We start from the raw sequence: 13,867 nt of genomic DNA, 5'->3' as shown, positions 1-13,867 counted from the left end.
TAGCGTAACATACTTAATTAGTCACGCTTGAACTTTTGAGTTATTATTCTTTACATATGCGGTAATATTTCTGTTCTTTACTCAATAAATAAATCTGAATCTGATGTATGTTTAGATGTTACGAACAACGATGTTCATTGTTCATTTATTTCATAAAAACAATGGCACTGACAACTTCAACAAAGGATGAATTTCATAGAAACTTTGTATAGGAATCTTTTCACTTTTTCCAACAACACAACTGGTGCTAGTTATTTTTATTATTTTTCTGACATCTTGTATCTTTCGGTTCTCATTTTTTTCTCATTCCAAAATATGACATTTCTCGTCATCTACTCTGCTCTTCACTCACTCACTCACTTCGAAATAAATTTCGAATGCCGCGAATCTTGCCGCGCCACATATGTCTGTAACATGAAGTTATCTTTTTCTTGTCCTGGTACATCTGAAAAAAGATACTACACTTCCTACAAATGAAACACTTTCCTTACAAATATTTTATTTTTATTTCAACTTATAATGAAAAGTGTGCAGAGGTATTACTACATCATTAAATCATATTATTTTACTAACTTAATTACAATAATTATTTGACCTCGTACGACATTAATAGCCTAACGTGAACGACTTAAGTTCAAACTACAGTTTGTTTGCATTAAAATAGAAACACACAATATTTTAACATTGCGCGCACTACTATCACAGATTGTGTAAATAATATAATCTGAATTACAAATCGAGATAGTTTTAGAAACAAGTTTCAAAATCACTTGGCACATATTGTTTGGCTCACTTCATCGTCCTTAGCATGCTTAGAATAGAATCTTCTTCTGTGACGTTTGGAGAGTCCGCTAATTCCGTCCTTCCCTTTTGACCCAGCCATTGCTACACATCATAGGAACTTTATCTGTAATCCTAAAGTAAAGTTAGTCATCAATTTTGCGCCATATTCACCTCCCACAGTTTCATGTAATTATCAAGAAGTTCGTGGAACCACTTTCGTTTTTCAGGTTCCCGGAATATTGTGTTTAAGGATTTCAGTTCTAGTTGTAAAATTGCCTCGTTCCCGAGTAGGTCATCCAGCGCTCGTAGTAGAGTCCCATTTCCGTATAATTTTAATAAAGTTGCGTATTTGAAAACGTAGTATTGATATTGAAGTTTCCGCCGTGCCCATTTTTCTACAGTGGTATTCCCACTTGCTACCAAAATATTCCCTAAGTGCTCGGCATACCAAGGAGCAAAGAAGTTGTAGAGATCCAGTCGCGATAGTGCTGATATTCCCCGTGTTTTTAAACGCTCTTTGATTACCTGGTAGTTCATTTTGTTGAATACAAATACCTGTGAAAGAGGAAGTTAATACATCAAATCACCAAAAATATAAAAATGTAAATAGGTAGGTACTAGGTAGCGTACCAAATTTAGCACCGCACCTATGTAAGGCACAAGTGAAGTAACTGGTGGCAAAAGTAGTGGCAAAAAACCGGAGCTCGACTTCTGAGAAAATAGAAGCCAGGAATAAGGAGGCATCAGCAACGAAATTGATAACAACATCAGGCAACAAGACTGACAAGATGCTATCAACAAAGACCCCGTCTGCTATATCGAAACCGTATGCCCGACTAACCGCACCAAAACCAATATCTCAAACTACCACTCTAGCCAAACTAGTTATCTGACAGTAGCAAGCCTATGGCAACGTGAAGCAAGCAAAAAAGATCCCGAAAAACACAAGCTCTACGATCATAGCAGTAAGCAGTAATCACCAAGTCCTCCTCGACAGCAAGGAGCATCTACCAAGAAGACAAACTTTTCCCGGAGTAGAGCAATACCATGTTCTTCTCGTATATATCCTTTCTTTCTTTCTCTTCTCATATATGTTCTCCATTTTAGAAGACGCCCTGGAAATCGCTGACCATCTAAGTACTTAAAACATCACTAACATGTCAGCGCACATTAAACACTTTTTCACAACAAAAGCGAGATGGAGCAACAGAAATCTAAATCTGATAACATTTGATGTGACTTTCGAAATTCAGATGCTCACTCAAATCCAACCGATAAACCACATTTTCATCTGAGTCAAGAAAGGAGTTTGCACTACCTAAAAACCCTGGACGAAAGAACCCACATATTTCCTTGTTTCAACCTTTTTCGAACATCATCCGCGCCAAACATCCGAAAGCCTTTTTGGAGGCACTAGGTTAATTAACTTCAACAAATTCCGTGACGCTCATCTCTCCTTTCCCAAAAATACCTACAATCAATATCTCTTGAAGCGATCTTGGTTTCACCCAGGGCTACCTCAGGCTTCATATATATTATATTCATATATTACCCTAGTAAATATTTCCATTTCGAGGATTCGCGCCATCATACGTTAGCGAGCTGTCGTTCCTGATCATAGCTACAGACTTAAATCGCGAAAAACAATGTCCGTCAGAACCAGTTCTAGGTAACCATATTTCAGTCTACACATACTATTTTCAACCTAAGAAAACTCCCTTCTTATCTTAAGATCTACCTGTTAACATGATATTCTGCAATAGTGCTCGAGCCTAAAATTCCTGGCCTCAGGGCTTGACTCGTGATAACGCCATGATATAAGACTTTCAGGTAGAGTCATCTGCCCAATATCTTTGCTACAACATGACTTCTAAGACGCCAACTCTTCAACCAACTCCCCAGATCCAGAGAGAGTATGGAAATAACCACTTCTCCTCAAACTGAATGCATTGCCAGGTGACTCCTAAACCTAAAACAAAGATCAAAATTGGCTTGTTAAATACCTGGAAGGCCAACAGGATTTTCTCTCCTAATGCTACAGCTTCTACCTTAGCCTTAGCCTCCCGGATACACCAATTCCAAAAGTCGGTCTAGAGACCGCGCTTTCTGGCACAAAAACTTAGTAGGAATTTGTTATCTGCGTCGCTTAAAGGGCTGACCCTTTTCCTTGCCTCTCTTTGCGGTCTTATTTCCAGAGTACTACCTTCAAAAGGACGCCTTGCGACTCGCTCCTTGATCACCTAAAAATCGACCCATTGCAGCTTTCAGACTTTAATCTGGTTAATTGGTGTGCAGTGCACTGATTTGGTTGTAACGATTTATCCTAAAAGCTGTCCGGCACCATGAGCGACGCAATCGCTACATCTTAGGCTGAGTCGTCTTCTTTTTTACCGTAGATATCGCCCTATAAACTTTCCGGACTGGATCATCCTTACCCATGGGGATTAAGTGACCCGCCCATTGCAACCTATTGAGCCGGTAAGAAGTGGCGGCGTTCAATCAGCACGTGGTCAATTTGAGTGAAAGCGGCCTCGTCTAGAGAGGCCCACGTTTGTTTGTGAACCTCTTTCTGCGCAAACCAGGTACTTCCAACAACCATGGGAACCAACGTGTCGCCTGAATACGAGATCCGTCCCTACTTGGCTGTTAAAATCCCCAAGTATGATTTTGATATCATACCTGGGACAGACTTCGAGGGTTCGTTCTACTACCCCTCCGACTCGGCAGTCTCCCCTGTAGGGGCATGAATGTTAATGATGCTTATATTTCTAAACTTGCCTCAAAAGCGCAGAATGCATAGCCGTTCGCACATGTTTTCAAAGCCCATAACAACAGGTGTTTTTTTTTGACTGACTAAGAAACCTACCCCGTGCACATGGTTTACTGAATGGCCACTATAATATAAGGTGTAGCGACTCTTCTCCAGGGAACCGATCCCTGTACAACGCATCTCCTGCAATGCTGTTACATCAGCCCTATATTGTCCAGTTTTTAGGCGCGGGAGACTCTCCTTCATCCTTCTCCGTCTGCAACTTATCGTTAAAAAAGAGCTCCCAGCGGTCACCACGTAGAGGTGGAGATAGGGTTTGATAGTAGAGCTGTTGGTGTTGATTCAGCTGGCGTTTCCCAGGTTTTATGCTCCATCATGGGTACTAATCCATGTTTCATCCTGGAACCTATACTACCCTTTGACCCCCAGCCCGCTCTTACTACCATATTTTCAATCTAATCATGATATTAGAGTAAAGTCATGTGGCAAATGCCGTTGCAGATCCATAACTTCTAGGACGCCAACTTTCCAAGTAATTACCCAGATCCTAATAGAGTATGAAATAGTTACTTTCTCCCAAACCGTCCACATTGCCAAATCATTTCTTGTAAGGTCATCACAATTCTCTTGCTTGACAACTTATATCAAACCCTTGACCCCCCGGATACATTCACTGTAACGGTCAACCTAGCGATCGCGCCTTCCAGTTGAAAAAGAAGCATGTCCTTTTCCCTGCCTCTCCTTGTGGTTTGATTCCTTGAGTACTGCCTTCAAAGGCTTGTCTTGCGACTCTATCCTCGATCATTCGCTCCAGAAAACCGGCGCATTGCAGTTTGCGGAATTTGATCAAAGTACCTGCTGGTAGGCATTCGGGCAGTTTGTGGTAATTGCGTTATGTATGAAGTTTTCAACGTGTTTAGACTACGTCCTACTCCATTCATGACTGACTCCAAATCTCGCTAGAATTCTCTAAATAATGTTTGTCACATTTGTCCCACAAAACCTCTGATCACAGCGCTATAATCCTAGAGATTAACTTCATGAATCGAACCCACCAGCTAAAATCACTAATGGCGGTTGACACCTAGAAAGTCAGCTCCAACAAAACCAACGGGAACCGAATGGTGCTATCGGTCACCTGATTTCCGAGTAAGTTAAAGTTTTAAACCAAATTATGTCGATCTCCATCGTCAACCTCATCTCCCTCTCAGACGACATTGTCTAAATCATAGACCTTTTGTACATGACTAAGGCTAAGTAGAGGTTTTGACTAATAGTGGGATTAGCTCCCATATGGCAACACACTGGGTGATGATGATGGGCAATTCATTCATGGTTGCATTGAGTTTGCTCTTTCCTCTTGATTGTTCCATGTCCACGAGTTCGTCAGTACTGTGAATCTGAGATCTTTCCTAGTGATTGGAGGGAAGACATGGTCGTGATTTGGAAGAAGGGCATCCGTCGTGAATGCCATACCTGGGAGTATTTCCGTGCTTCCTGGTACGCATCATGGAGCACCCCGAAAACTTACTTAGCAAATTAACAAGGAGTAGTATCTTGGAGAAATTTGAAGTTGAAAGCGGAGTCTGCATGGGTTGTATCTTGTCACCGATACTTTCCTTCTTATTATCAATAACGTTCTACATTTTCTACATTCTGCTTTGATCGAAGGATGTGCAGGGGTTTAATGGACGATGTCATTTTTCTTCAAACACATTAGCTATGCAGATGACATCTGTTTAATTTCATTCTGCGATTAATGCACGTGATCAAATGGTACTGGATTTGGAGAAGGGCCAAGCAAAGTCAGACTGAAATACAATTGGCAGAACCTAGAAGGCGTTGAACAATTTGTGCAGGTGCTCTAAGGTGGCGGACGAAGTAGCAACCCTGTCGTCAAAATCAAAACCAAGTGCCCGGGAAACGCTGTATTCACATTGACCTGCTTGTTGTGATGCAGTAGGCGCATGCTCCAAGACCCTTTTATTACAGTCAGACACGATCGCAAGTGGCTTCGGTTACGAAACCTCATCATAGGTTATTTGGCATCATGGGATAGCCCTCTAAGTTGATATTCCTGGTTATTAGCGGTTGGCCCCCTAGTTGGCACCTCTTGGTGGTTATGGTTATGTCCAAGCGAGTGCCATACTCTTTAGTTCGGTAGAGATTTAGGTACGTCTTGCATCCACCAGTATAAACTGGAACTGCTCTTGCTGGTCAATCCGTATCTTAAGAAAACCGTGTGGGTAAGCCGATACGGCGGGTGCTTACGTAAAACTGCCAAAACGTAACTGCCCTCCGCGGCGCTAAGCTTAATGTCGTTCAATGCGTTGACCAGAATATTTTGATATAAGAGCATCATTAATGAAGAACAACACATGTAATGGAACCCACTATACCAGAATGGCCGATAAAGTAGCGTGCCTTAGAATTACGTGACGTAGAATTGTGGAGAATGAGTGTAAACTTCTCAGTAAATCCTGGAGAGAGTTGACGTACATTGTCAGAAGAGACAGTGATTGCGCAAAGGTCTGGTTAACGCACTAAACCCCACATGAGGTGACTGGTATCTTGGTATCATCCAACCAATTTAAAACCCTTAGAAGCGATATGTTATCTTCGTTGATTAACTATTCCCACCATTGCCAGTCTTCACTGCTCCTTTAAAGTTCGCTCCTCACTGCATAGCCGATTTATTACAATCTGCCGGATTTGATAAAGGTAGACGCTGAAGAGCAGTAAAACAATTGACAAAAATCATGGTTGCATCGAGTTTGCCTTTCCTCTTTATTGTTCCATTTGTTGCTCGGAAAGTGTTCCGCTCAAATAAGTCTCCTCTTCGGAAACAACTCTTGCCAAGAAGCCTCCTCGGAGGTTATCTGGTACTATGGGAGCTGGGATGACCCTTTGGGAGCATATGCTCCCGGAAATTCCTGGAAATGTTTTCTCTAATGAGTTTCGTGGTGATAATGGTTGTGTGCACATCGCGGGAAGGGCTCTTTGTGGGCTCAAGCGTGAGGTTGGGCTATACAACTCGGGCGCCGTACCCCCTAGTTGGGGCAGAGGTGTTAGATAGACCTCGCATCCGTGTCCGAAGAGGACAGTGAAGTTATGCCTACACGGCAGGTACTTGCGTTAAACCCCAGATCACATTCTTAACAATTCTTTTACTGAATCTCCTGTGCCAATTACATAAAATGTTTTTCTTGTGCTTGCTTCGTCCCCCATAGAACATCCATAAAGTCACCAGTAACAGAGAGGGTCCACAACCCGGGGATCTCTCTCAATTAAGAAAAAGTGCTTTCATAGTATTCTGGTAGACAGACTTCATGTACTAGGGAGGATAACTATGACCATAACAATTACAGAATGAGCAGGCTTGAAATGAACTAACGCCTTGGTAACAAAACGGAAGTAACTCATCAGACGTTACCTCACTTTTGCCCTGACGTAGTCCAAAGCGGCAAATTTAAGCAAGGGGTTTTATTCTCCACTCTTCAAAAAACTCCAGGTTCTTCTCTTTTGGAAACTACTCAGTAACTTTTGAGCCTTTCGGAAAACAAAAAATTGTTTGTAGAGAAAATGGAAACTTTCACTCTAGACTATTTTTTAAAAAAAAAGAAAAATATTTCTCTATCCTTCCCAAACAATATCCTTACCTGATACAAAGAATTTCCAGTTACGTAGGAGCTAATATAATGAGTCCCATACATATCAATGAACTTCACAGCTGCGGTCGTATTTCCCACTTTCATCTCCCGGATTCGTTGGGCTACATCCTCTTCGAAGGGTTGATTAACTGGTATTGGTCTCCTCAGCTTCCCGCTTTCACGGAATCTTGCCATTCGAACTAGAATATAGGCAAAGTCACCTCGAACATATGAAGCATTTATGCCTAACTTCTTTGCAGCGAGATCAGGATGCCAGCCCCCTGTGAACGCTTCCCATGGCTTTTCTAAATTTTCAATTTGAAAATCCCGAAAATATGCTTGATAGAGTTGGCGACGATTATCACAGAATTCCATGTGAAAGTCTCCGTGCAGTACGCCGGGAGCGTTCTCTTCTTTGGTGTCTGTTAGTGATTCCATATTCTGAAAAGATAAAAAGAGTGTATCTTAGATTGTTAAAACGAAAGCAAATATAAAGAGATATAAAACGGAAGATATTATCATTGGACTTTCGAACTTCGACTTTTAAACACGTTTTGTATCTTACCTCACCTTTAATAAAAGTATCAGTAAGTTTCCCAATTCGCATATTCCATTGAAGTATGCAGTAAATTTTAAAAACACATTAATATATTATTATTAATTTTATTTTAGCAGATATCGGTATGGAGGATATTTTGGAGCCTAGATGTCATATACGGGTTTCATAATGATTTTTTTTTCACATTTTTCTGATGGGTAGTTTCTGAGAATAGTCCCTTAATTTAAGTGTCCCCTTTGTAGGACCCTTACTCTCCCGTTTCGCAGTCGTCAGTCAAAATAAAGAGTATTAATTGAGACCTTTCATTTGATACCCCACATGACTATACTCAGTGAAAAAATGTCGCACCTTCTTTTGCATATATGGGAACCCCCTTAAGTTCTTCATAGAACGATATAACTCACTACATGCGTTGGCGTTCACAGTTCCCACCTTTCCACCAAATTTAGTGCCAGTTGGTACAATCGTTTCTGAGAAAAATGCGCGTGAAAGACAGACAGACAGATAGACGGACAGACAGACAATAACAAGTTTCAGGAGATCGGTACAGTAGCAAATGAAGCAATCTGGAAGACCCAAGGCTGGCATCACTGTTACAAGCAGCACTCTCGTGAATGCTGCCAAATATCGGTGAAAAAGATATGTCACCGTAGTATTTCCCTTTCAAGCCACTAATTCGGTCTTACTTTTTTACTGCTCCTGTCTGGCGGCAGCAAGGGAATCAGGAAAAGTCTGTCGCGGTCATTCAGGATATGTCCGCTGAGGGCGATTATTGGTTTTTGTAAGGCAGTCAGTACCAATTTGTTCCTAGTGCCAGAAAAATAGGACCGAAGGCGAAATGGAAGTCTATAACTTATTTCGTGCCATTTGTTAAGAGATGGCGCGTAACTTGATTATTATTCCATCGTTCCAATATTCCGAACATGCGTTGGAAAGCTACTGTCATTATGCATCTTTTTCAGTACATGTCATTCATTTGCAGTGTAAAAAACAATAATTTTTTTCACTCAAATATATCGAACTTTGTGCCTAGAATAATGATTTTGGGCGGAGTTCTTCTTCATTACTATAATAAGAAGAAAACTGCTGCCGAAAGCCACCGTATTTTGGCGGAAGTTTATGGTGAACATGCTCTAGCTAAACGAACGTGCCTAAAGTAGCACGTTTTGAAAGTGTTGGTTTTGACTTGGAAGGCGAAGCACGTCCTGGGCAGCCAAAAAAGTTTAAAGATGAAGAATGAGAGGCAAGCACAACCACAAGTAGAAAAAGTCATATGCGAAACCCGGCCAACCAGCCAAATGAACGGCAAAGCCGAATATCCATGGCGCGAAGGAAATGATCTGGATTTAATGGGAGCTGAGGGTTATGAGCTACTAAAACCGGACGAAACCATTAATGGAGAACGCTGCCGGACACAATTAATCCGTTTAAAGAAAGCAATAACCGAAAAACACCCGGAATAGGCGACCAGACATGAGTCGTTAATTTTCCATCATGACAGCGCTCGGCCTCATGTGGCAACATCGGTCAAACACTATTTGGAAAACGGCGACTGAGAAGTTTTGGCTCACCCGCCTTATAGCCCGGACGTTGACCAGTCCAATTACCATTTATTTCCAATGATGTAGATCGCCCTCACTGGAATACGGTTCACATCAGAACAAGATATCAAAAGTTCTTTTGGGATGGAATCCACAAATTGCCAGAAAGATGGGAAAAGGTCATAGATTCAGATGGACAATACTTTGAATAATACTGTTGTACATGTCTTCCTTAAATCAACGTAAATTTTGAAGAAAAAAAACGACACGAATTAAGTTATACATCCAAGGACCGAGGAAAGGGCAACGTCAACAATTAGATGATAAATCCAAAGGAATAGCCTAACGATGGACAAATGTTCTGATTCCAGTTAACTGAGTTACTATCTGGCCACGAGCTTCAGACTGTTGTGCATTTGCCCCATTAGTACGTAGCACGTATCCACTTTTAGTCTTGAAATTGTGAAGAAGCGACAACTTTGACCTATTATAACTTCGTTAGTAATAGTGGGATTTCCACCAAACTTGGTAGGATCATGCTTTATATTTTACCTATATTTCGTGGTGCTAGAATGAACTTAAGGAGAGTTTTGCAGCCAATTACTAAAAATTATAGTAATACACTATTATTAACTTTATTTGAACAGATATCGGTATGTAGGGTACTTCGGAGCCTAGGCACTATATAGTGGCAGCCTTTTGTTTTTTTTTTCAGATTTTTGGATTTTTCACCCCCCCCCCCCCCCCGCACTCCCCGCCTTTCCAACAAATGTCAAAACCAAGACCGGCTTCGGAAAGTACTAACCGAGACCTTTCATTTGATACCCCACATAATTATATTTGATGGCAAAAAAATGTACACCTCCCTTCCGCATATATGGGGACCCCCCCCCCCTTAAGTTCGATGTAGAGTGATGTAACTCACTGTAAGCGTGAACGTTCACAGTTCCCACTTTTCCACCAAATTTGGTGTGAATTGCTATAACCGTCTCCGAGGAAAATGCGTGTGACGGACAGACAGACAGGCGGGCAGACAGGAATTACCTTTCACCAGCTTGAGGCAAAAATAGTTGAGCTGTCCGAATTTATCAAGGACAAGCACAACGTGCACCAAGCCATAAAAAATATGGTGAGGGCTATTAGAGTCTTCTATAATAGATCGCAGATGGAGAAAAAGAATAATAAGGATACGCCAAAACCCACTGTGCCAACAGTGTCACAAGCGACCCAAGTGACGCCTAACCGTACTACTATCGAATCACGGCGACATAAACGAGTACATGAAAAAGAGGGGATCCTCTAAATAATCAGAAGGCGCCTAAGAGAAAAAAGGCAGGCAAGACATTCTAAAAACCACCACCAATAGCTCAGAAGGAGAAAAGCTTACAGCCCCCCAGAGCTATCATGCCCGAAACCGAAAAAGATCTCAGGCTGGCCTGCAAAATCTTTGGATGGGCAGACCTTCATAGAGGTGTGGTTAGATCAGCCTGATAAAGCAATCCCCTCTATACAAAGAGCCGTCCATCTGGCTCAATGCATCGCGTTCATTCCCCACCAATACCAAACTACTGGTGGAATGATGAACTGACCGGCTTTCGATCACCCTGCCACCGAGCCAGAAGAGTGGCTCAGAGAGTCGATCAGGGGCAGAAAGAGTGCGCCTATAAGGCAGCCCGCAAAACCCTCAAGATCGCCATCTAGCGAAGCAAGAGGAAATACTTTAAAGAGCTCTGCGCAGAAGCGGACGTAAGCCCGTGGGTAGTGCTTATAGAATCGTGATAGGACGATTCAGAGGCCGTTCATCTCCGAAATTCACGTGCTCTACCCTCTTGCTGCTCATCCAGGGGTTATTCCCCCAGCAAGAGGAGAGCACCAACACATTCCAACCACCTCTGAATGTGACGGCAATTCCGCCAGTCACCAGAGACGAGCTGCTATAGAATAGGAGACAAAGACACAATAGACAATAGAATAAAGCGCCGGGCCTGGACGGAGTACCGAATAAGGCCCTTAAGCTTGCCATGAAATCCAGGCCAAGAGCAGTGGAAATGCTCGGAAAAGGGCCGGCGGACTCACAGGCTCATTCATGTCATCAAAGAGTGATTGAAGAGACGACACGCTGCGATTAATTATAATCTCACCGATTTTCTCACGGGGCACGGAGAATATCGCCAATACCTGTACAGATTAAAATTGGCAACCTCACCCCTCAAATTGCGATGGAGTCCCAGAGGACCCAGAGCATGTATTCTTCCACTGCCCGAGATTTATGGAAGAAAGGAGAAATCTAGAGGAGAGGTGCTAGTACCAGAAAATCTGGTGGCGAAAATGGTAGCACAACAAGAGAATTGGGATGCGGTCAACTCCATGATCGCATCTATCCAAAATAAACTGCGAAAGAAGAAAAACGCGGTCACGTACGCCGCGTATAGAAGAAAGGTGCTTAAGCCAGAATGAGCTGACTCCGTCGCGTGATGTAATACCTTGGGGTGGTTCCGCGGGGCAGGCAGGCAGTCGGGGGTTGTTTTAGTGGGTAAAACTCCCATACACTGGTGAGTCCAGACCAGTGCCTTTTGAAGATTTCCACCTCCTCAAAAAGAACAAAACAAAAAAGACAGACAGACAGACAGACGCGAGAATAACGCCAGGTATGTTTCCACGGCATGCCTAAGGGAATGAGAATTCCCCGAGCAATGGAAACTACAAACCTCATACTCCTTCCGAAGGTAGGCAAACCATCCTCATTAAACCGATATCTCTGGTCTATACCATTGGAAAACTACTTAAACGAGAAATATACAACAGACTGCTCGCTGTTGCGGAAAAGGGAGGAGGCCTTTCCGACAAACAATTCGGATTTCGTAAGGCGAAATCAACTGTCGACGCAATCAGGTTTGGCTTAGACTGCAATACAAGAAGGAAAATGCCGCACAGTAATAACCCTTGACGTAAAAAATGCGTTCAATAGTGCAAAATGGAAAAAATCATCGAGGCACTCAACAAGCTACAGACCCCGAAATACATTACACGCATTGCTGTTGAGTTTTTCCTTGAGAGAAGGCTTTACTGCGACTCGGACCATGGGCTCAAAATATTCCCGACAACTTGCGGGATGCCACAGGGCTCTGTCCTAGATCCCTTGCTGTGGCTAGTTATGTATGATGGAGTGTTATCGCTCCGCCTTCCGGACAACGCGACAACTGTTAGCTTCGCCGATGATATCGGAATAACAGTGGTTGCAAAGCACCAAGACGAAATCGAGATCTATGCGAAGGAAGCGATATGGGAGATCAATTCCTGGTTGAAAAATTTCGGCCTTTCACTTGCTGAACATAAAACAAAAGTAGTTCTCATTAGCAAGGGAAGAAAGAACACAACTGTGAAAACCAAAGTTGGCGGACAAACAATTTACTCCCAACCATCACTCAAATACTTGCGAGTAATTATTGGCAGAAGACTCAACTTCAAAAGACACATAGAGTGCCCCGCAACTGAAGCGCCTTCCATCGCTGCAACGATCTCCAGGATACTACCGAATATTGGTGGGCCAAGACAAAGTCGACATCTTCTGCTTTCTAGGGTAGTCAGCTCCGTGCTACTCTGCGCAGATCCAGTTTGGGCAACTGTTCTGGATAACAAAGTGAACTCCGAAAATTGGGAATGGCATATCGGCTAAGTACACTCCGGGTATGCAGTCGGACAGCATCAGGAGAAGCAGCATATGTACTAGCAGAAATGCTCCCCATAGACATCTTGGCGAATGAAGGCCGGCGACTCTCTACTCTACTCTAAACGTATGCATCTGGGGAGTCTGGCACATTTCGATGGCAGCTGACAGGGTGGGAATCTATCGAAGAGTAGGAAAAGCTATGCGACGAGGTCGTTGAGCATACCGCATCATTCCGAATATTCGGAGATGATTTGAACGAAGCCATGGGGAATTAAGCTACGAGTTAACGCAATTCTTTAGTGGACATGGAGGTTATCGTGCTTATTTACATTGATTTGATCACGACGGGTCACCATGCTGTCCAAGATGCGATAGCTTGGCTGAGAATGCGGAGCATGCCATATTTGACTGCCCCACTTTCACCGCACACCGAACAAGGATGGAAGCGGTCGCAGACAGGCGCTTAACACCCGAAAAGATTGTGGAGTTCATCCTGGAGTCAACGGATGCTTGGAACGAGGTTCTAAAGGAACTGCAAGCTATTCACCAACAGCTTAGGCAAGAAGAACTACGACGAAAACAAGAAAGGGAGAAAACCATAATGAGCCGCAGCTAAAAGCTGACCCAGCCCCGCGATGCAATAATTTATAGGAGTTCCGTGGGGAGAGTGGAATGAGAAGGAGATGGTTTTAGTGAGTAGAAGCCTCACATAACTGCGGGGCAGGAGTCAGCAGAAGGTTCTGAACCTTTCCATTTTCCAATGCCGAAAAAAGACAGACAGACAAACAAATAATATACCGATCTTAATAAGGGTCTGTTTTACACAAAACTTTAAACTAATTGACAGTATTTCTATAGCAATAAGTGAAATACAGCTTGTACTAATAACGATTG

General features: G+C 42.8%; 1 protein-coding gene across 1 annotated transcript in view; it reads right to left on the bottom strand.

The window, feature by feature from the left end:
• Positions 1-497: 497 nt before the first annotated feature.
• The window catches only part of LOC119652381 (torso-like protein), a 98,852-nt gene continuing 85,482 nt past the window's right edge, over positions 498-13,867 (bottom strand). Inside the window, exons 4-5 of the mRNA XM_038056479.1 lie at positions 7,213-7,644; positions 498-1,338 (exon numbers count right to left, since the gene is read on the bottom strand). Coding sequence (XP_037912407.1) covers positions 934-1,338; positions 7,213-7,644 — 837 coding nt within the window. The 3' untranslated portion in view covers positions 498-933. The remainder of the gene's footprint in view (positions 1,339-7,212; positions 7,645-13,867) is intronic.

This window comes from Hermetia illucens, chromosome 3 (genome assembly GCF_905115235.1).
Source record: "Hermetia illucens chromosome 3, iHerIll2.2.curated.20191125, whole genome shotgun sequence".
Taxonomy (NCBI): Eukaryota; Metazoa; Arthropoda; class Insecta; order Diptera; family Stratiomyidae; genus Hermetia; species Hermetia illucens.
The sequence above is the reverse complement of the archived record's forward strand: the minus strand, read 5'-3'. Positions and strand labels throughout refer to the sequence as shown.